This window comes from Meriones unguiculatus, chromosome 8 (assembly GCF_030254825.1).
Source record: "Meriones unguiculatus strain TT.TT164.6M chromosome 8, Bangor_MerUng_6.1, whole genome shotgun sequence".
In the NCBI taxonomy this organism is placed as follows: domain Eukaryota; kingdom Metazoa; phylum Chordata; class Mammalia; order Rodentia; family Muridae; genus Meriones; species Meriones unguiculatus.
In genome coordinates, this window is record NC_083356.1 from 16,944,460 (window position 1) to 16,967,138 (window position 22,679).

The 22,679-nt window shown below is 48.7% G+C and overlaps 1 protein-coding gene across 2 annotated transcripts in view; it reads right to left on the minus strand.

The window, feature by feature from the left end:
* Fbln1 (fibulin 1) overlaps positions 1-22,679 on the minus strand; it is a 71,000-nt gene that overhangs the window by 13,741 nt on the left and 34,580 nt on the right. Inside the window, exons 15-16 of one of the 2 annotated variants that reach the window (XM_021630872.2) lie at positions 5,622-5,764; positions 3,902-4,033 (exon numbers count right to left, since the gene is read on the minus strand). In XM_021630872.2, coding sequence (XP_021486547.1) covers positions 3,902-4,033; positions 5,622-5,764 — 275 coding nt within the window. Of the gene's footprint in view, positions 1-3,901; positions 4,034-5,621; positions 5,765-17,665; positions 18,103-22,679 lie in introns of those variants that run through there. The other variant, XM_021630873.2, reaches the window with a different exon arrangement.

A 22,679-nucleotide genomic window follows, 5' to 3' on the forward strand; every position in this document is an offset into this window, starting at 1 on the left:
GATTTCTGGAGGCCTCTCTCACATAGCCCTTTCTGGGTGACCTTTCAAACATCTAAGTGTCCTGCAGAGGATGGTGGGATGCAGGGTCAGAGCGGAAATGCGAAATTAGGCCATGGCACCCCCCTCCAACCCCCCCCCTCCAAATAATACAACATACATATATCCGCTCCTCTTGGTGGCTCCTCTTGGCTTTGGTGAGGCTTTACTAGAAATGTTGGCAAAGCCAACCCTCATTCTAGACAGATTTCTTTTTTCTTTTTTTCACTTCTAGGAAAACAGAGTTGAGTATCTGTGAGTGGGAAGGCTAAAAGGGAGGCCCGGGGCCCAGGTACACACTAAACCCCAGAGGTTCAGAAAAGGGCTCAGGCTGATGGTGAGTGGCCCCCACTTGTCATGGCCAGGGCTCCCCATCAGTCACTCCACTCATCTTCTCTAAGCACCCTGACTGCAGCCTGGGCCTTGCAGAGTGCAGCACAAACCCAAACCCACGAGCACAGTACGGAGGCTCTGTGGTGGCCCGAGCCTGCCCCAGGCATTCATAGAGCATTTCTCCACAGGCCGGAGAAGCATTCTTCATGTCTCCCTGACAGCCAGAGAGAGGAATGCAAGGGGGCTTTGCAGAGGCATCAGCTCCGCCTTGAGCTGCATCTCCCTGATCCCCTAAGACCCAAGCACTACATTAGAGGAAGCCTGCCCTTTTCAGTCCTTCCCTTCTCGTCCCCCACCCCCCGCAGGCACTTCACCATCTTGTCACTTTCAAGGGCCTGAATGCCACGGCCACAGGGGCTCAAAGGCACATCATCTGCTGGTTATTTTTCTGGGACTTCCAAACTTGGAGAACTTTGTCTACGCTGGCACTGCCCGTCTGTGGGTTCTAGCTCTGGGGAAGCCTAGGTTCATACTAGTTCTAGTCTCTATTGCCACTGACCCCCTGAGTGGAGATAATCTCTCCATGTCCCAGAGACTGAGTGCTGGTTCCTGATCTGCTAGTTCCTGGATGCTAGGCTCACTGATCTACGAGGCTCCTAATCCTGAGGAGACTCTGCTTGGGCCTTGCCTCTCTAGGGAAGCCCTCTGTAGGGAGTGTCCACACAGGTTGTGGCCTAGACAGGCAGGTCTTCAGCAAGCCGGTGGCCAAGCCTTGGGATTACTGCTCAAGGCAGGGTCTGAAGTGAGTACTGCATTGCACTGTTCAAAATAAATCAGAATATACCTGGCCCCATGTTTTGCTGTTGCACAGTCTCACGAGGTCCTTTGACTCTGTTCCCTTGCCCAAGGGAGATCTTCCTGTCCCACTCCCAGCAGTCATGTTCGCAAGGACTGAACAGGAACGCGGGGGCGAGAGTGTGCAGTGGTGGCAAGGAGCCATGAGGGCTAAACCCCATTCCTAGGGTTGCTTCATGTTGGGCCAAAACTCAGGAGAAAACTCCATCTCCCAGTGGTCAGGTCTGGAGCCATGGATAGGGTAGCTCCTAAGAGGACATACCCAGGTACACAGAGATGTTTCTGGGCTGAAAGGGGGAAAGAAAGTAGGCTACAGGCAAGCCCAGGAAAAATGTCCCGAGCAGAGAACAAAGGCCAGAAGACAAGAGGTCTGAGACCAGAGCACAACCACAAACACAGCCTTGGTCCCCACTCAGTACAACCAGCCCCACCTGGTCTCCCTCTCCACCTGGGAGGTGATGTGTGCACCAGATGGAGCACCCTGCAGACTTGCTGAGGAGTGAAAAAGCCTGGGCCACTCAGGAGGCAGGGAGATGAGCCCCAGGAATTTCCCAGGGCTGGGAGTCCACCCCCATACCGCCCAAGCCTAGAATTCCAAAGACCAGGGCACCCATGACCAAGCACAGCGAGGGAATGCTCATTCCCTGTGGCCTGAGCTGCATTTCATTCCCAGGATGCCACCTGCCTGAAGGTTACCTGTGGTCACTCATCACACCTGGAGTGACTTCATGGCCAGCTGTGGCCCTGAGTTACTAGGAAAAAAAAGAGACTGGAACCCTGCCCCCTCAATGGCCTTTGTTACTCCTTTTGGTGGAAGTGGTCGGAAAAGATGAAGCCTCCAGGCTCTAACACAAGGATTTTCTGACCTAGCAGATGAGAAGCCGAAAAGCAGACACACCCAGGGTTTTTCTGTCTGTGGTGCAGTCGTGACCCACTATGAGCACTGGTGGGTCATTCCAGGGCTTACTTTTGCCCAACTTCCCAGCTTAGATCACTCCAGGACAGACTTAGCTAGGAATAGAAGATAGGAAAATGGCAAGGACCAGTTCCTGAGAGAGCCGGGCTGGGTCAAGGGGGCCTGACTTAGCCCTGAAGGCATGCTGTCTCGGTCTTTTGATGGGGCAGTGCTCTCTTCTGGGGAAAAGCAAGAATGGGGGAGGCAGTATCTGCCTCTGTGAACACAGGCCAGCCAGGGCCAGAGACTTAAGGGATCAGAAAGTGAACGAGAGCAAGCAAACTGTAAGGTTCTACGGTTGTAACCACATGGGCCCAGGCTGTGTCTCACCACAGCAGCAGGTGGCTCACAGGGCAAGCACTAGGGGGCTTCTGCAGGCCAGTGCCAGGGTGCCCATTCTCATGCACACTTGAAGCAGGACAAACCTTTACCACCCCCACATCCTCCGCACATTGCACCTTCTCTCATCCATAGCTGAAGGTGAGACTTACGCCGGCTGGCAGCCGGGCTGCGTGCCCTCTCCTTGGAATCTCAGTGAGGGCTGCTGAACTATTAATTATAATTAACTAATTATCCTTGCTGCCAAACAGCGGAGGAGGAGGCCGGGGGGTGGTGAGCCCCCAAATGACTCAGTCGTGTTTACAACATGCAAACCCATTTAAGAGCTTGTAAAGTTGCTATAAATGGCTCTTTGGCAACAGGAGAATAACGATTCCCTTTCTCTAGTTGCCAGTTTAGCAACTGTCGGAGCTGGGGGACAGCAGGGATGGAGGTTCTGAGATCCAACAGCGCCACCTGGAGACCAGGTTGCCAAAGGCTCTGCTCTGATCCAGACCTCGCAGGCTCCACGGCCTGAAACTAGAACGCGAGGGAAACTGAGGTCTAGGGGAGAGCAGGGGCTGTCATTCAATTTCTCAGTTGCTTTAAAATGTTCAGAGAGTAAATCCAAGTCAGGGATGGCAGGTGAGCCTATTTTCAATCTCCGTGAATAAAAACTACTTCAAGACAGTTCAGATGAGCTGCCGTGTGACAAAGGTCACAGGACGGAGTGAGTCTAAAGGGCTTTTGAGGTGAGCAGGTTGTAGTCAAGACTCACAGACAGCCACTGGAACCACAGACACACTCACACACACACACCCTACAGAGCAAGTGTGGCTTCCTGGCTTCCCTCACATCTCCCCTCTGGGCGTTCAGCAGCCTCTGCCCCGAGGGTCTGGCTCATCCTTTCCACTTCCTCTTCACCAAGCCCAGGTGCCCTCAACACAGAAGGGTCCTTTGACTGTCCTTGCCTCAACCCCGTTTGTGCTTTTGACCGTTCCAGGAGCAAGCACAGCAGACTCCACACAATAAAAGGCTGAACGGTGGCAGCTGGGTTCTTACTCACTGTCACCTGGGGAGGGGACGGTGAGTAGCTCAAAACAGCCTTTGAAATTCAGTTTTGAGATGCAAGATCTAGTTGATCCACCCATTTTGTAAGTGGGGAGAATGAAGCTGACAGGGTTTATAGTAGAGTCAGTGGTGTGGCCAGGGTCATCCCCAGAAGATTCTTTCACATTAGGCTCCCCAGACTTGAGTAGGAGCCGCTGGCTGGCACCTGAAAGCCAGGTGGATTGGGCTTGGGGAAGGTACTCTGATGGGAGTGAAGAGAATGCAGAGAGGTTGTCCCTGTATGGATCACATGACCTTGGCCAACACTTTGGGATCTGCAAGGAGGTTACTCACCCACAGTCATGCTGTCCTCGTAGCGTTTGATGATATCAAAAGAGTCCCGAAGGTTCCCTTCTGTGATGTCGAAGATGATGTCGGCCTGGTTGGCAGGGTACAATGGTGTGACAGCCCTCAGAAAGATGATCTCTGCAGCAAGTGAGAGGGTGGCATGAGAATGGTATAGCGCTGGCCCACCATCCCCTCCCCAGAGACTTGCCGAGACACCTAACACGATGAGGATTCACTCCTAAGGCCACATCGATGAAATCACCAACCCCCGTTGGGGAAGGATAGAGAGAGAGAGTCCTGGCCATCACGTCCTAGCCCATCTTTGTTTCATCGGTGGGGAAACTGAGGCCTTGAGACAATCTGACAATTCTTATCTGCCTTGAGGTCTTAGGGTCAGCTGGCAAGGTGGGCTCAGCTGAGCAGGGGTGGCCGTGGTTCCAGATCACCTCACAGTGAGATAGCGTAAGTTACCACCTAAACCTTAGAGCCACTGTTCAGATCCCAGCCGGGCTCAAGGTAATCTCGGGGAAGTCCTTTTTCTGGGCCTCAGTTTCCTCATCTATAAAGTAAGAGAGAAAGCTGATGTCCATTGAGGGTCTTTTCAGCACTCTCAGTTTCCTGAGCCCAAGCCATTAACAGGTGTCTCGGCTGCTCCCATGGGGTAACCAACTCCTATGTCAGCACCAGAAAAGTGGCTGCTGGGGACTTGGGAAAGACTTGAGTGAAGGTTTGTTGAAACTCCACTTCACACAAGGCAAATGCCAGCTGTGAAGACTTCTCTGGAAGAGTGAGCTGGTGTGGGGGGATGGAGACGTGCCCTAAGAACAACGCTGGCCTTGTGGGTCTCTGGGTCTCGTGTGTTTCCCTCACTACTGCTGTCTGGTGATCCTGCGTGACTCTTTCACAGTGGGTCAGGCCAGGAGACAGTCACACATTTTCCTGGAGAGGAAGGGCCTTGCTTTCTTAGTATGTTCCCGGAGCCTGGCACATGAGCTCACTGAATGTCTGCTGATGGGGGAGGGAGACTCCGTGCAGAGGAAAGAAGGTGCCTGCAAGCCAAGAAGCCCAGAGCTGCACAACTCAGAGTGTGTCATAAATAGTGCAGTTCACTGAGGAGCACGCAATACAGGCTGCCTCAGAAACGTGCTGTGATGGCCCCTGCCATGTCCTTTAGAACACGGACACAGGAATGACACAGAACTGACATATCCTGCCCGTGGTCACTGCTTCCAGTCTAGCAACTCCATCCATCTGCCCCAGTCTCCAAGATGCCTTGGCCTGCCAATGTCATCTATCAGAACCTACCAACCTCGGCTCCAGGTTTAGGGTCTTGCTTATCTGTCCAGCCCCATGAGTCAGTGTGTCTTGGTCCTTAACGTCCACACTGCCCCACTCACTTCCAGGCCTTGCCAGCTGTGATCTGCTGGCAAGTTTCTTCTCTCCCACTTTTGACCTCCTATCTGCTTCCCCCAGGAAGCCCTCAACTCCCCACTGTTCAGCATGGATTCAACACTCAATGCTATTTACTGAGTGACTGTCGCCCATCAGAAGGGATTGCTGAATATGGAATATGCAGCCAAGGGACTCTCTCATGGGAAAGTTTTGCATCCCACCCCCACCACATCCTATAAGGAAGGGCTCCTACAGGCCAGGCTCTCTGTCCTTCAGGAGCCACCTGCTGGAGGCCCTGAAGCATGTCCCAGGACCTTCAACTTGATCTCCTCACCCTCAGGACGGGTGAACTCTCGGAAGGTGGGCAGCGAGATGACCGTGTGGGAGACGGTGTGCACAGGGTCCCTCATGCAGGCCTCATCGGTGGGACGGCAGGACTTGATGCAGCGGACGGTGTCTGTTTTCTCTTGGCGGAAGCTGCGGGGGAAACACAGCCCGGGAAGGTTGACGGCAAAGCCAGGACCACAGCTCCCATGAAGACACCAGCCCGGGACAAGTAGCAGGTAGCCCAGAGGCAGTCCCATCAGCACCTAACAGCGGCCTCTGTGGTAGACTGTGTTGTAAGGATCCGTGCCTGTCCTTCATGTAAAACAGGGACACCATGCTGCCTCGCTGCTAATGTGCACAGCTCGGCATTTACCAACAGCTCCAAGTGGGCATCAGCCTGCCACTGAAGAACACGTCTGCTTCTCAGCTGCTCAGCAACTGTGTTGAGCAGCTAGGGGTGTCAGGTGCTACGGAAACCCGGGTGAACAAGGGTAACAGGGTCCTTCCTCCTGGGAACCATCCATTGGGCAGCTTGCAAGGGCTCACGGTGAGGGGACAGGGAGTATATAAAAACTGCTGAGCTCAGTGTCCACCCCAGAGAAGTTGAATCCGTATCATCGAGTGATGGGAAGGAAAAGCTAACATTTACAGTAAGCCCAAGGCCCGCGTTGCAGGCACTGTGCTAGACTGTCCTTAAAAACTTTATCAGGAAGTTAAACACAAGGTTGGAATGATGGCTCTTCAGTCAAGGGCACTGTTTGCTCTTTCAGACAATCCAGGAGGCAGCTGGTCCACAGTTGTCATACATACATGCAGGCAAAACACCCATATACATAAAATTAAATTAAAACTAAAAAAAAAAAAACAAAAAAAAAAAAACAAATGAAAAGGTAGACAGTGTCTGGGAAACAACACCCAAAGTTGTCCTCTGGCCTCCACAGCACATGTATACACACACACACACACACACACACACACACACACAAAATAATGAAGTAAAACCAGACATTAACTGAATAAAAATGGCTCAGTGAATTATCAGCCATGCCAGGGGCTTGAGGCAGAAGGGTTACAAGTTCAAGGCCAGCCTGATCTACACCGTGAAACAGTGTCTCAAAAAAAAAAAAAAATCATATAAAGAAAGAAACTTCGGCCATTTCCCGGAGGCCACCTTGTGTGCACCAGACCAAGATCAACCCTCCTTTCCCTAACCCAGGCTCACGTAAGACCCTACGAGGTTTATTCACATCCTCATCCCACAATGTACATTTCTAGGCCAATCACATGGATTTGCCCTTGAATAAGTTATGGCTGTCTTTAAGTCCCTTTTGCCTGACAGTTTCCCCTCCGTTCTGTTATTTTCCGTGGTAAGGGATCTAGGGCATTTCAGCCACAGAGTCCCATAGTCAGGAGCTGGCTGCCAGCATCCTTGCGGTGTGGTCCAGAGTGCTCCTCTGTCTGCCGAGCTTCCCTCACATTGGCTGCTGGATTAGACACAGGCCTGGTCTTGTTCAGATGACAGGGGTGGAGTGGGAGTGCCTCCCAACAGGTCATGTGGTTTCTGGTTTTTCTGTGATAGTTACAGCTGTTGGTGCTCAGGGCTACACCCACTGTCCTAGTTTGTTTTTGTCAACTTAACACAAGCTAGAGTCATCTGGGAGGAAGGAATCTCAACAGAAAAAAAAAATGGCCCCATCGGATTAGCCAGTTGGCAACTCCTTGGAGGCATTTTCTTGATTAATGATTGATGTGGGAGGGCCTGGCCCACTGTGGGATTGTGTTACCCCTGGGCAAGTGGTCCTGGGTGATAAAATGTTTTGTGGGTTTTGTTTTTGGTTCATGTTTGTATGTTTGTTTGTTTGAGACAGGGTTTCCTCTCCATAGTCCTGGCTGTCTTAGAACTCAGTGTGTAACCAGGTCAGCCTTGAACTCACAGCGATCCACCTGTCTCTGCCTCTTGAATGCTTGGATTAAAGGCATTCACCACCATGTATGGCTGGTCCTGAGTAATAAAGCAAGCTGAGCAAGCTATGGAAAGAGGAGAGAGGGAGGGAGAGAGAGAGAGAGAGAGAGAGAGAGAGAGAGAGAGAGAGAGAAAGAGAGAGAAGAAGAGGAAGGGAAGGGAAGGGAAGGGAAGGGAAGGGAAGGGAAGGGAAGGGAAGGGAAGGGAAGGGAAGAAGGAAGGGAAGGGAAGTCTGCCCTGACTTCCCTTCATGATGGACCATAACCTGTAAGCTGAAGTTAACCCTTTCCTCCCCAAATTGCTTTTGGTCATGGTGTTTTACCACAGCAGTAGACACCCCATTGACTGTACCTTGGGGGTGGACAAGTGCTGCTGGCCCATCACTGGCTGGCCTTCTGTACATTACTGCTCTGCAGCCACCAAGAAGTATATAGTTCAATACTTGCTAGGTTCAATTCTATCCTGCTACTAACCAGTGTTAAAGCTTGGATATAAAATGTTCCCCTCAGGCTCATGAGTTTGAGACCCCTAAAGAAACCTTTAGGGGTCCAGTGGGAGGAAGTGGATAATGGGTAGGGGCTTAAGATTTATGGCCTGCCCCTCTTTCTGTCCTGTTTTCTGAACGGCCAGGAAGCACACCAGTTGCCTCATTTTCCTGCCACAGCCAAGAGCTGCTCCTGCCACCATACCTGCCATGATGGACCCTATCCTCAAACCATGAAACTAACACCCTCTCTTCCACTAAGTTGCCTCCTGTTAGGAATCTGAGAAAAGGAGCTAATACCAGCAGGTGTTTGTATCATCAACTTTATGGCTCCGTATTACTCCTTAAAGGATTCCGAGGGAGGGGGGAAAAAAGAAAGCCATAGTGACTCTTGATGCAATCCAGTTTGATGAGGTTTGCTCCACTACCATCACTGTCCTTTATGGAAACTCAAATTTCCCTTCCCTTCTTGGCCAGAGAGAAAAAGTGGCTCTGGGATCCCTTGTGCCCCCGTAGGTCTCTGGCTATGACTGTGTAGAACACAGCAGTCTGTTTTGTTAGGGATGCTTTACCATTCACTATAGCCACGTTTCCAGTGAGCCCTGGATTTATCTATCTGTGGATTATGGGAAACGGTCACAATCTAGACAGCAACAATGCCCAGAGCGACTGGCTTGGCCGCTGTTTTCAGGCATCACCGGCAGACGTTTAAAAAGTTAAATATTTAACAGTGGAGGCTGATGAGATGGCTCAGCCAGCTAAGAGCTTGCTGCCAAGCCTGATGACCTGAATTTGGTGCTTGGGACCTACATGGCAGAAGAAGAAAATTAGCTTTTGCAAGTTCTCTTTGACCCCCCTCTAAAAAAACGTGACGAGAAATAAAATGCACTGTGAACTCATACTAATGTTTACAGTTCAAAACAAAGTTTACACATTTCTTAACTTTCCAGGGCTCAAAGGGGGATCATTTTTGCACTACATCACAGTCCTGATTCCACAGACACAGAACCTCATAACTATTCCATGTGACTGATGCCGTGTTCCACACGGTGTAGTCTCAGTATAACAGTACTAAAATGACCACCACCAATCAACCACTGTAAATAATTTCTCTGCTAAGTTCTCCTTCTTCTATTTAGCTGGAAATGCTATCTCTGTGGAGTCTGAGCTATAGGGCAATTGATGGTGTGCTGCTTCCCTTTAATAGTCAGTTAGCTGCAATGCCACAGTTACTGTTCGGCGTGAGCGTGTTCATAACAGGGTGCACTCTTTGTCAGTTTTGCTGGGTATAAAATCCTTGGCTTGCATTTCTTAATTATCCTAAATACATTGCTTCATTTCAATCTGACATAAAATGTTGTTAAAAAAAAAAACAAACAAAAACAACCCTCTGATATGCAGGGCTGGAGAGATGGCTCAGCAGTTAGGAGTGCTTGCTGCTCTTCCAAAAAAAAATCAGAGTTCAATTCCCAGCATCCATGTTGGGTGACTCACAAACACCTGTAACCCTAGCTCCACAAGATCCAACAACTCTCTTCTATCCAACTTGGGCACCTAAATTTATGTATGTGTATGCACACATATACATAAATAAAAAATAAAAACAAAAAAACTTTAAAAAACTCTTATACCCATGTGAACACACACACACACACACACACACACACACACACACACAATTTTGAAGCTCTTCCAAAGGACTTATTTATTTGAATCCACCAGAGACCTAGATGAAGGATTTCTGTGTGTATCAGGAGTTTGCTTACTGTTTTGTTTTACAAAATGGTGAAGAAAAAAAATTGTCACCATGTCTAGATGGGATTAGAAGTTAGAATCTATAGAATTAGATATCTAAAAACAGGAGAAGAAAAAAATTCCTGAGTTGAAATTACATTTATCCGAGAAAAGAAATGTTTAAGTGAGAAATGCAGAAATACCTGCAAGATCCTGACCTTGGACTTAATGGCTGAAAATTCTTAAGACAGTATGAATGATTAGATGATGCCATTCAAATGGCTGACCCTCACACGGGTCCTACGTGGCTTGTGAAAATAATATAGAAACTTTTAAACTCCAAACTCCTGGTTCTCTGAAACCAATTGCCTTAATCTATTCTCTAGCAGTTAATTTATTTAATTAATTTATTTATTCTTCCTTCTAATTTTATGTGTATGGGTGTTTTGCCTGCATGTATGTCTACACACCATGTGCATGCAGTGCCCACTGAAGCCAGAAGGGGGTATCAGATCCCCTGGAAATGTAGTTACAGACAGCTGTTAGCCACTGGTTTATAAGAAATCAAACCAGTGAGTGCTCTTAACTGCTGAGCCATCTCTCCAACCCCTCATAGATTTAAAACACACACACACACACACACACACACATCCCCAAGTTATTTAAATAAAGAAACAACAACAACAAAATCCATGCAGGGACCCACTGCCTAAGCATGGATACAGAAAAAAACAAGTATGGAGGTGACTTAGCAGGTCTGGAGAGGAAATGTGGATCTCTGATGGTTGGCTGAGCTCGTTAGCTCTGTGTCATCTACGCTCCACGAGTGATGGCTGCTATAATGCCTACAGGAAGACGCTGTGAATCTCACCAGTTCATTGACGTGTTTAAGTCACCACTCCTTGCCCCAAGCTCTTCCACCAAACCAGCTCGCTTTTCAGTGTAAGCAACCCTTTGGTGCTGTTTAAGGGTGAATGCTATAACTAAAAATGGGTTCAGAGAAGGATGTCTCAGGGCCATCTGGATGGCTCTGCCGCTTTTTCTCTGGTAGAATGGCCACCTGATGACAGACTTGTACTTCAGTGAATTACTTTCTCATCACTGCAATACAATACCCAACAAAAAGCAACTTGAAGGATGTTGGACATACAGCCCATCAAGGTGGTGCAGGCAATAGGAATGGCTCCAGGCTGTGGAAATCAATATGTGATATGTTTTTCCTACAGGGAATTTCAAAGTTTAATATGTAACTTTTTTTCAGTTATCTGACTTTTGGTTTGTTTAGGGCTACCACGGACATTTTTTAAGCAACAGGAATTCAGAGATGGCCATTATCTGCGTGTTGAACCTTCTCTGCATACCTTCAGAGTTCCCTGTTACCTGCAGGATGGACCTGCTTTGCGGACGGACCTAGAATATTTGTTACGTTTCCTCTCATCTGTCTACTTTGCTTCTCTGTCACTGTGGTATAACATTGTGACCAAAAGTGACATGGGTATTAAAAGTTATTTGGCTTACTATTCCAGGTCACAACCATCCATTATTGGGGAAGTTGGGGCAGGAGCCAGGGAGGAATGCTGCTTGCTGTCTCAGTCACACTCATGCTCAGCTAGTTCTCTTATACAGCCCAGGGAATGGTGTCACCCACCGTGGGCTAGGCTCTCCTTTATCACAGACTAAACTGATAAAGACCACTCAGTTGAGACTTTTTCAGGTGATTCTAGACTGTGTCAAATTGAGAGTTCATATTAACCAAGATATTGTTATTTCTCTTCTGGTTTTTAATTTTTTCTTTTCTAACTTGATTCCCTTTAGTGTTTAACTTTTTTGTTTCATTTCTCGTCATTTATTTTTAGTAAATAATTTACTTAGTGCTGGGCGTAGTGGTGCACTCCCAGCACTTGGGAGGCAGAGGCAGGCTGAACTCTGTGAGTTCAAGGCCAGCCTGGTCTACAAAGTGAGTCCGGGATAGCCAGGGCTCTATTAAACGGAGAAATGCTGTCTCAAAAAACCAAAACCAAACAAACAAGAGAGAATTTTAATTTAGCATTAAAAAATTAATATATTAAATTGATTAGCTTTTCTATATTTTAAATTCTAATCACACTTTCTTTCATCTTTTGATCATTTTCTGAACATTTTTGGCTTGTCTATCTGTCTATCTATCTATCTATCTATCTATCTATGCTCACCCTATGGCAACTCTTTTGCCTCAGCCTTGCCAATGCATAAAGGGTGTGATCCACCATGAGTTGCTGAATATTAGAGTTTAGGGATATCATACTAGTTCACAGTCTTTGTCCTTATAATAACTTTTATGTAATAATTTTCCAAAGCTGCCACAAAGATACCACAGATGCTGTTTAAGCAACAGGCATGCTCTATGTCACAGTGCTGGAGATCTGGAGCCCCTACTCATGGTACTGATGGGGTTGGTTTCTTCTGGGGCTCTTGTCTTTGGCTTGTAGAGATCACTGCGTCTTCGTGTGAACTTTCATTGAGTTCTCTTCATATAAGGACTTGGGTATAATGGATTGGGGCCCATCCACTATATGGCCTTGCTTTTACCTTATTTGAATTTTTGAAGGCCCCTGTCTCTATTTTCAAAGGTTAGAAAAAGACAGGTCAAAGTACCGGCCCCTGGTACCTCAGAAAATGGCCTTATTTGGAAGCAGGCTCGTTGCACATGTAATTAGCTAGGATGAGGTCAGAGCAGGGCAGGTGGGACCCCAATCCAAACACAAATCAGTCCTCCTAGGAAGAGACCCATGGCAAGATAAAGATGGCACAGGATGAGCTTGAGGGACATTCCTGTAAGCCAAGGAAGGTGGTGAGCAAGCCACCGGAGGCTGTACAGAGCCGTTCCCTTCCAAGAAGGGGGTGCCCTGCTTCAGATGGAGCAGGGACATAACGGACACTTACTGCGCAAAGCCACCTAGTAAACCATCCTTTGCTACGGGAACCATTAAGTGAACTCTGACACTGGTGCTTTTCGGTTGGTCCTCTTTGTGAGGAAATCTGCTTTCCTGGCATTTGAAAGGCTGTACGTCTCTCTGACCTCCTAGAGCCTCCTGGCCTGTCACCTCTGAGGTCCCCTCTCTAATGTGTCTCTATACAGACTGGCACCTTCCTCTTCCAGAATAACTCTTGTCACTGTAAATTTTCTATTCTTTCCACAAGCTGGCTCTAGAAAGAGAGAGAGAGAGACTCTGCCACTAGGAAAAGCCTTGGCAGCTCAGTCCCCATGCTCCCAAGGGCTGAACTGCTCCTGCCTTTCCCAGTCCCGCCATGGGCTCCCACACCTTGGCCACTGGGATGTGAGAATGGGCTCCCAGTTCCTCTGAGCTCGCCACATTAGCTTGCTGCTCTTTCCAGGGGTGCCCAGGGGCTATCTGGGACTCCCCACTATTTTCCCAGTCATTTCCCACAGATGCCACCAATACACAGAGGCACTGACTTTTATCTGGGGAGTCTGTAGAGATGTCTAACTGCTTAGTTCCGTAGCAAATATTTTCCATGGATTTTTAATCTCCCTACCCAGTTGTTCTGAGTGTTTTGGGGTGGGATCCAGAATATTTCAAAAAGTCTGCCTGCATCTATCAGGATGTCCATTCTGCAGATACTTCTGCATTTTAAAATTTCCTTCATTTTTATTTAATGTGTACGTTTGTTTTTGCCTGCATGTATGCATGTACAATGCACTCATGCAATAGCCAAGGAGGCCAGAAAGGGACATTGGATCCTTGGGAATCTCACACTTAAACCAAAAACCAAAGGACCCTTTGGCTACCTCCCACTGGGAAGCTAATGTTCACAGCCCATCAACTAGATACCATACATGACCTCAAAAGTCCCTTCATAGACACTTCAAAGCCATCCATAAGGTGGTCCTGTGGGCTCTGAGAGGAGGGCAGCGAAGGCAGGGGCAGAGCTTGTGTGCAGGACAAATGAGACCTGCTCATTTGTCCTGTACCATCTGGTCTCCCAGCAGCATGGCCTGGGAACAAAGCTCTGAAGCTCTGGAAGCTTTTCAAAAGTGGAGGTGGACTAGTGAGATGGCTCAGGGATCAAGAGTGCTTGCTGCTCTTCAGATGACCTGAGCCCAGGAACCAGAACACATGTTGGTCAGCTTACAACCACAGGTAACTCCAGCTTTGGGGAATCCAGCGAGTTTTTCTGGCCTACATGTGTACCCACACATACATGGGACACACACACACAGAGACATAGAGACAGAGAATCTTAAGGAATAAAGAGGGGCCCCAAAAAGGAGTTCAAGCAGAGGTACAGACACTTGTAAACACTGTGGAGAGGACTATGGCAGCACACAGAAGGTTGCTAGATAGTCCCCGAAACCCATGGTGCCCCCACTCTCTCTTAACAAATCTGTGACCACGAGAACAAAAGTGCCCCCTTTGCCTGAATAATCTGGACAATGGTGACTTCCAGATTAAGTCCTTCAGTTCCTCCATTTAAACTAGAATCAAGCTCCTCACTGCACTTTGCTGGCTTCACTAAAGACAGAGTTGAACTTAACCTTTAAAATGCTATCCATCCACCAATCTACCTACACACACACCCTTTCAACCATCCATTCTTCACTTCATCCATCCATCCATCCATCCATCCATCCATCAACTATCCTTTCTCCCACCTACCCATCCTACCCATTGCCCACTTATTTACTGAGTTGCTTCTTCAGGCCAAACAGCCCAAAGGTGCCCAAACCAACCACAGACACTACTCCTTCATTCAAAATCCCATGGTCTAGAAGGTACAATGAACAAGTTAACAAGTTTAAGATAACAGGTAAATGATCTGAGAGAGGATGCCTGGGGCCAGAGAGTACTAACCAAGAAAGGCTTCACTGAGGATGTGGCCTATGAGCTGAGCTAAGTCTGTAAGAAGAATGGCAGTTTGCAGAAAGAGGCAAAGCTAAGGCCAAGAGCTAACATATTCAGGCAATGGCAAGGGAGGGGCAAGCTGCCCTATGGGTCAGGTGGTGAGCAAAGGGTATGAGCCAGGGAGTGGAAGCTACAGCCGAGAGAGTCGGCAGGGGCCAAATCATATTGGGAACAGACAACGTTCAAGGAAATTAGACTTCACGATCTGGGAAAGAGAACCAGAGAAAAGAAGGAACTGGAGAGCAAGACTAGACCTTCAGTCCTCTGCTGCAGCCTGGTGCATGCTCTGGGAGATAGGCAACTGGAAGGCAACCCAGCCCCCACCTATCAGAGCAAGGTCTGGGTGACAGAGTGGAAGGCACTGAGGACAGGCTAGATGGATTTGTGTCAGGCAGCAAAGTACCTGCTGCCCCTGTACGAGGCAGAGACCACCGCACACTGTCTTCCCCTTGATCAGTGGGGAACATACCCCAGCCCTTTACAAGGGAGACCCCAGTATGCTGCAGAATCCTTTATTCCAGTCCACCCTAGTCCAGTCCTCTTCAGGTTCTTCTCAGAGCCTGCACCAGGAGTCAAGAGTCACTGAAAACCTAAGCCAGTGAGTGTGGTGGTGTGAATAAAAATGGCCCCCATAAACTCATAGGGAGTGGCACTCTTAGGAGGTGTGGCCTTGTTGTAGGTGGTCTTATTGGAGGAAGTGTATCACTGGGGGTGGGGCTTTGAGCTCTCAGAAGCTCAAGCCAGGCCCAGGGTCACTCTCTCTTCCTTATGCCTGCTGATCTAGTTGTAGAACTCTCATCTACCTCTCTAGCACTCTGTCCACCTGCATGCTGCCATGCTTCCCACTGTGATGATAATGGACTATAAACCTCTGAACCTGTAAGCCAGTCCCGATTAATTTCTATCCTTTATAAGAGTTGCAATGGTCATGGTGTCTCTTTACAGCAATAGAAATCCTAACTAAGATGGCCACTATTTGCAGAATCAGCATTTTTCTCAACAGTCCTGGATAGAGTATCTTCTGTGTGTTGGGCACCTTGCCAGGTGACCAGGATAGTCACCAAATGAGACAGACATCTGCAAAGTCTTAAAGATGGTGAGGAAGACAAGTTCAAGGAACAGAAGCAAATGAGAATCTCAGGCTGTTGTTTTAAGCACCATAAAGATAGTTCTATAAGCAGGAGAGACAGCAAGAACACAACTGGGCATTGGGAAAAGCTCCTGTAAGGGTGAGGATGTGGTGAGTGTCCGCCAAGGCTTCATATATTGACATTAATCTTTACTGAGGTATTAGAGGAGGGAGCTCTCACTTCTACGATGACATTTAGAGACGGGATCTGAGGGAGGTGGCTGTGATTAGACAGGCATTTCAGTGGAGCCTCGTAACTGAACTCTGGGGATTTTATAAGAGCCACAAATGCTTATGCATGCTCCATCTCACTCCACGTGACACCCTGAGACTCATCAGGGCTTGAGCAGCAAGAAGGGCCATCATCAAGCATAAAATCTTGACCTTAGATCTCCATAGCTAGAAGCCAAATAAGAAGCTGAACAAACATCTTTTCTTCAGTAAGTTTCTCAGCTTCCACTATTTTGTTATCTTAATTTTAAAAAAATAGACTAATTCAGTCTGAAGAAGAAAGCCCACTTAAGCTGAGATTTAACCAGCTTTTGGGTTAAGGGTGTAAAATGATGTCATTATGGTTTAGGGGAAGTGAGCAAAGGGAGAGTAATTTGAGGTCAGGCTGGACTGTCACACAAACATGAATCTGTGCCCACCCTGGCTTGGCGGTTAAGAGCACCGGGTGCTTTCTCAAAGGACCTGGTTTTAGTTACCAGCACTTACATGGAGATTCACAAGTCTGTAACTCCAATTCCATAGAAACTGGTGCCCTCTTCAGGCCCCCACCAATACACGCGCGCACACACACACACACACACACACGCACACACACACACACACACACACACACGCAAAGAAAACATTCATACACATAAAACAGATGTTATAAAACAAAAGAATAGAATGGGGATCACAACTACATGCAATGGATTCAATGGAGGGTCTGAGCCAAATTCTTCAAAACACTCCAGTTTTTGAGCAGAGAATGAACTGTGGGCAGAGTTGAGTAGATACCAGGAGATCAGCAGAAGGTGGCTTGGCTGGACTCATGATGGAGAAGACAGAGGTTGGAGGATAAGGACTCACAATGGAGGTACTGTGACAGAATACACTAGACAGAGCAGTGGAAATAGGGGACATAGGCCACCTGTGTCATTGGCCTTGGGCAAATCACATGCCTCCTCTGAGTATCCACAAAGACAATACAGGCTGAATACATACAACACATACAAAATATCTGATAGATGCTTTCTGATTCCCAGCAAGCACAGTGCCAGCCTTTGCCTCCTCTTGGCACAGCACTGGGGTTCAGTGGATGGAAATGAGTTCATTTAGCCAAGAGCTTCATCCAAGAGGTATCAACTGTGCTCGGTCCCAGAACAAAAAGTTAGTTAGGTGCCCAGCCCTGGTGATACAACAAAGAGCCACAGAGCCTAGAAGGCCTACTTCCTCAGGCTAGCCTAGCCACAACAGGCCAGACATAACAGTCAAGTCCTTCCCTTTCATGGGAGCTGTTTATTGGAAAGATGAAGAAGGCAGAGCCCAGGCCTCTCTGAGGGTGAGGTCCGTTTCTCAGCCATCAGTTGGGTTTACCCAACAGGAAGAGGTAGTCCATAGGTGTATGCCTGGCCCAGCTTCACCTTCTTCCCTTGCCTCAGCTGTCTGGTAGTACAATAAAAAGCTCCGTTGCTGGGGTTCTCAGGTGCCCAGACCTTATGAAAGGTACTCCCTCGCCACCTGTTAGGGAAACCAATTCTAGAAGGGGCTTAGCTTACCCCAGGAGAGAAAAAGCACAGGGACGCCTGTCCGCACCAAATAAAACCAAGGCACAAGAGGCATGCTGTGCTGGGTGGCTGCTGAGACTTTATTAGAAGCCCAAGGGTAGGAAAGCGACAGGAGGGAGTGCCCAGGGCCCAAGCAAGCACTCAGAGTTCTGCAGACACAAAGATATAAAGCTTGGCCACAAAGGAGCTGACTGTGCCGTGGCGATAGAGATCCATCTTGACGGTCAGGAGCAAGTCCCTGGGCTCAGGGATGGGCTTGGTGAGGGCCACCACCCCACTGTGGTGGCTCACCTTTCGAGTGGTGAAAAAGCCCTCCTCATTGCCAGCAGTGATGGCCAGCTGCATGCTGTCCCCTGGGACAGCACTGGAAGGGCCCATGCGAAAAACGACTGCGGGCACTTGGATGTTGGTGGGGAAAGAGAGGTGGTAGTAGGTTATTCTCAGAGGCAGCCTGGGGCACTCCTGGTTCTCATGGCAAGGCAAGCGCTCACAGCGGCTGAAAGACAAGTGGACAGAGAGACAGGAAGAGGGTTAGCGCCACCTCAGCAAGCAGAGAAACAACAGCGTGTGGGTAAGCACAGCTCGTTGGGCAGGGCCTCCTGCCACCCCTCTGGCCAATATGGCCAGCACAAAGAGCAACCTCACTCACCTGGGGGAGGTGCTGTAGACCTCCGGGCTGCAGACTCAGGTACCAGCCTCTTCCAATACCCTCTGGGGCACTGGTGGCCAGAGTCAAGCCATACCCAGGGTCAGATGTGTTCCCTTCTCAAGGCAGAGAGCCACTCTGGGCACATTCAGCAAGGGCCTCATCCAGATAGTGGCCAAGGCCAGGAAAAGCTCCTGGATGGGTCTCAGAGACTACCCAGAAATCATAATGGCTGTTGCCTTATGGGGCTCATCCCTACACATTCATTAGTGCTATCACTGCCAGTGTTCAAAATGATGGCTTGAGTGCCACTTGCCAGATGAGGAAACAGGTTCACAGAAAGACACAGAGTGAAGGGAGACGCCACGTCTATGCTCAGGGATGAGATCAGGCCTCTGGTCCTCGCCATTCAGCTTCAGACACCTGGTCCAGCTCCCTGCTTCTGTTCACAGAGACTCAGAATGGAGATAATGAGGGAGTATAATATCCTAAGACAAGACTGAACTCCCCGTGGCAGGATGAAGACAGATCCTAACTTCCTGTGTGGTGGAGACGAAGACAGACTAAAACAATGTGACAGAACTGAGTTTCCTGAGGTATGCCCAGGATAGGCGCTCACTTCCTGTGCCAGGAGGGAGAAGTCCTACCTTCCGTGTGGTGGAGACGAAGACGGGTTCTCACTTCCTGTGACAGGTTCTAACTTCCTATATGTGGTATAGATGAAGACAGACCCTAACTTCCTGTGTGGTAGAGATGATGACACTTCTCGTAACAGACTTCCTGTATGGTAGAAATGATCACACTTCCTCTAACAGAACGGAGCCATATACTAACTTCCTAGCAGTAGAGATAAAGACAAAATGTGACAAGATGTAGAATGGAGACAGTCCCTAACTTCCTGTCACAGGAACTGATTTCCCATGATAGGGTGAGGGTAAGTTCTCTTAGTAACATAATTACAGACTCTTGACTTCCTGAAACAGGGTGGCGAAAGATATATTTTGTAATGTTGACAAGAAAATGACAGGAACTGTGTTCTACATCCTGAACACCAGGCCCAGTACATTCTGAGGGCAGAGCCAAGATGTCACGCCCCATAGGACTTGATCAAGCCCTTCTCAGGTAGTTCTGCCATTTTGACTGAGTTTGGATTCTTCAGTTGGGGACTCTCTCCTGGTGTTCCATCACCTCCCCCTCTCTCTTTCTTTCTCCCTTTAAAGTCTCCATGTTTTTGTCCTGGATTTATTTCACATTTGACATAGCTTAACAGCACTGCTGGAAAGCCTCCCTCTCATTTACTTGACTATTTACCATTCTGGCTCTAAGAAAAGGACAGTCCTACAAGTAAGGTCTAAGGAAGGTCTATGAGGTCAATGACAGGAGAGGACCATGTCCACTGAAGAAAAGGGTACCCAGTTGGGGAGGGAGGAGCCCAGAGCTAGTAGTAGGAAATAAGGTAGGCATGGGCATTCCTGAAGGGAAGCTTCCCTTTGAGATGCCAAGGACCAGGTCAAAAGAGGGCGCTCCATATGCCTGAGAGATCTCTCTGTCAAGGAATGGCCTTTGATGACTGTGAGCAGAGAGGGCCATGGAGAGCCAGGCAGGCAGCTGGGGTTCATGAGCTGTGTTTTTCTGGAGTGTCAACGGCAGTAAGCCATTTGGGTTTTAAAGTCAGCCTATCTCCCTTCAGAAGCTTTACACACACACACACACACACACACACACACACACACACACACACACAGCAAGTTAGGGTTTTAAAGTCAGCCTATCTGCCTTCGGAGTTTTTACACACACACACACACACACACACACACACACACACACACACACACAAGAGTGCCTGAGCACTGCTTCAGGAATAGTCTGAATGAGTCTGGTCAGTAGGTGGTGCTAGAGTCTCCTTCGTGGAATCTGGCTTTCCCACTTGTCCCGTGCATCCCTGGAAGACTAGCTCTTGAGCTGCCACAAAAGCACAGCAAATGTGAAGGCAAAAAACGTGAGGCACACATGGTGGCCTGGCCCAGCTCCTACGACCATCATGTCCCAGAGCATGACAGAGATGACACCCTGTCACCCGTCAGAGCATCTGAGACCCCCATCCCCTGGCAAGAGGTGCCTAGACTGGCTCTTTTTAGACCACTCCCCAGACGAGGCCGTGGCTCCTCGGCTTTACCTCCTGTGCCAACACAGGGATCAGCTCCTACTGCGCTTTGTAAATGGTCACTGTACAGGCAGACTTGCGCCTCGATTTTCCTTCTCTGACCCAAATTTATTGAAACAGCCGGGCGGTGGTAGTGCATGCCTTTAATCCCGGTACTCGGGAGTCAGAGGCAGGTGGATCTCTGTGAGTTCCAGTATAGCCAAGGCTACATAGAGAAACCCTGTCTCGGAGAGGAGAGGGAGGAAGAAAAAGAGAGACATCCCAGACTAATATTCACTATGTGTGGCAAACTGTGGTCAGAGTAGGGACAGCAATAAAGCCCATTAGCCGAATCACCCAGATGGGGAAGGCAGTCAGTACTGAATCGATTATCTATTACAGAGTAGGGTAAAGGGGAGCTGAGCCTGGATCCTGTGCAGCATGGGGACCAGGCTCACAGCTTCCACAGACACATTGCCTCTTCACTTGTGCATTATAGTGCAATGTGCCCCAAGTCTCTAGTTCGACATCTTTGATTGGTGCAGTCCATGTTCTGTGAAAATGATCAGAAGCCACTACAGAGGAGAGACAAAAGCTCAGGGGAAGGCTGCTGGACCACCCCATGACCATCTATTGACACAGTTTCCCTCACATTATCCATTAGTATCCAAATAAAGATATACCCAGAAAAGATGTCTCCAGCCCCATCGGATGCTAGAGACAGCCTTGAACACACGAGTAGTAGGCACCTTGAGGTCAGGGCCTTGGCATGTCCACCAGACACATTTGTGGCTTGGGGCCCTAGCCGGGTCAGGAACATCATAGGAGAGAAGGAAGAGAGAACATGTTCCTGGGTAGCCAGGAACATCATAGGAGAGAAGGAAGCTGCATGAAATAGAAGAGGCCCTAGGGCAGACAGAGAGAGAGAGAGACAGACAGAGATAGAGACACACAGAGAGAGACAGAGAGAAGAGAAGGTGGAAGAACAGACTAATTCCCACATCTTACCCATCAAGGTTCCAAAACAAGATGGCTTGTGAAGCATGAACCTCAGGAGAGCCTCCCACTGGCTCCTTTGTACACACATGTGTGCAGTGTGTGCGTGCAGGTGTGCATATCCGTGCGTGTCTGGCTCATCTGTGTGCATGGGCATGTGCAGGCCCAAGGTTGCCATCTGATGTCTTCTTTGATCAATCTTTGCTTTACAGTGATGCAGGGCACCTCACTAACCTCAGAGCATGACATGTGGCTAGTCTCACTAGCCAGCTTGCTTTGGGGATCCACTGTCTCCACACGGAGATTACAGGGGAGCTGCTATGCATTCGTACATGGTGCTAGGGATCCGAACTCCAGTCCTCATACTTGTACAGCAGAGCTCTTTACCTGCTGAGCCATCTCTGCATTGCAGTTCATTTTGTCTCTTTTTGAGACAGGGTTTCATGTAGCCCCAGCTGACCCTGAACTCCTGATCTTTCAGCCTCTATCTGCCCAATGCTGAAATGACAAGTGTTATACCATGGCCTCCTTTTCACACCACCTACTACCTGGGTTTCTGGTGAGGAGAAAAAACGGGGTTGTAGAATAGAAGCCACTTAGCTGAGATGTGCCAGGGAGTAAGTCTCTTCTCACTAATACCGCTCCCCCAACTGGGGTGAGTAATGGGGTGAAACGTTCCCACTGGAGACTCAGGCCCTGCCCCAACTTCCTCCACCTAACACTGGTCTCAACTGATTCATTACCCGCCCCCCCCAATAGGGATCATCAAAGGAGAAGGCTATAACCAGAGAGACTCCTGCACAGCTGGCAGTCAGGAAGCCATAACCATATGCCCTTTATGTACCATTTCAGGCCATCTGAAGAGCGGAGTACCTGAGATACAGCCCTGTCACCCACCCACTGACCAGCAGAACAAAGCTAACATCACTTCAAAGAAATTTTGTCCTCTGAGGAGAAGAACAAGGGCCTACCACCTTCATCTGTACCTCATCTTAATGTGCAGACTGGGCCAGCATTGAGCCGGGATTGCTACCCCTGATTATCAATCCATTCCTGACCAAGCAAGGAAGCTTGGTACTACCTTACCTAGATAGCCCACACCACTTAGAAAGGCCAGGACCAGAGAAGCCTAGCTTTCCCAAATAGCAGCCCAAGTCCTCCATCTCCACATGGCCTCCCAGCTTTATACGCTATGACCACTGAAAACCCAGCTTCTCTTTACCCCAACAGTACCACAGGGATGAGCATGTCTTGGAACTACTTGTTTCTGCCCACTAGGGGGAGGTCT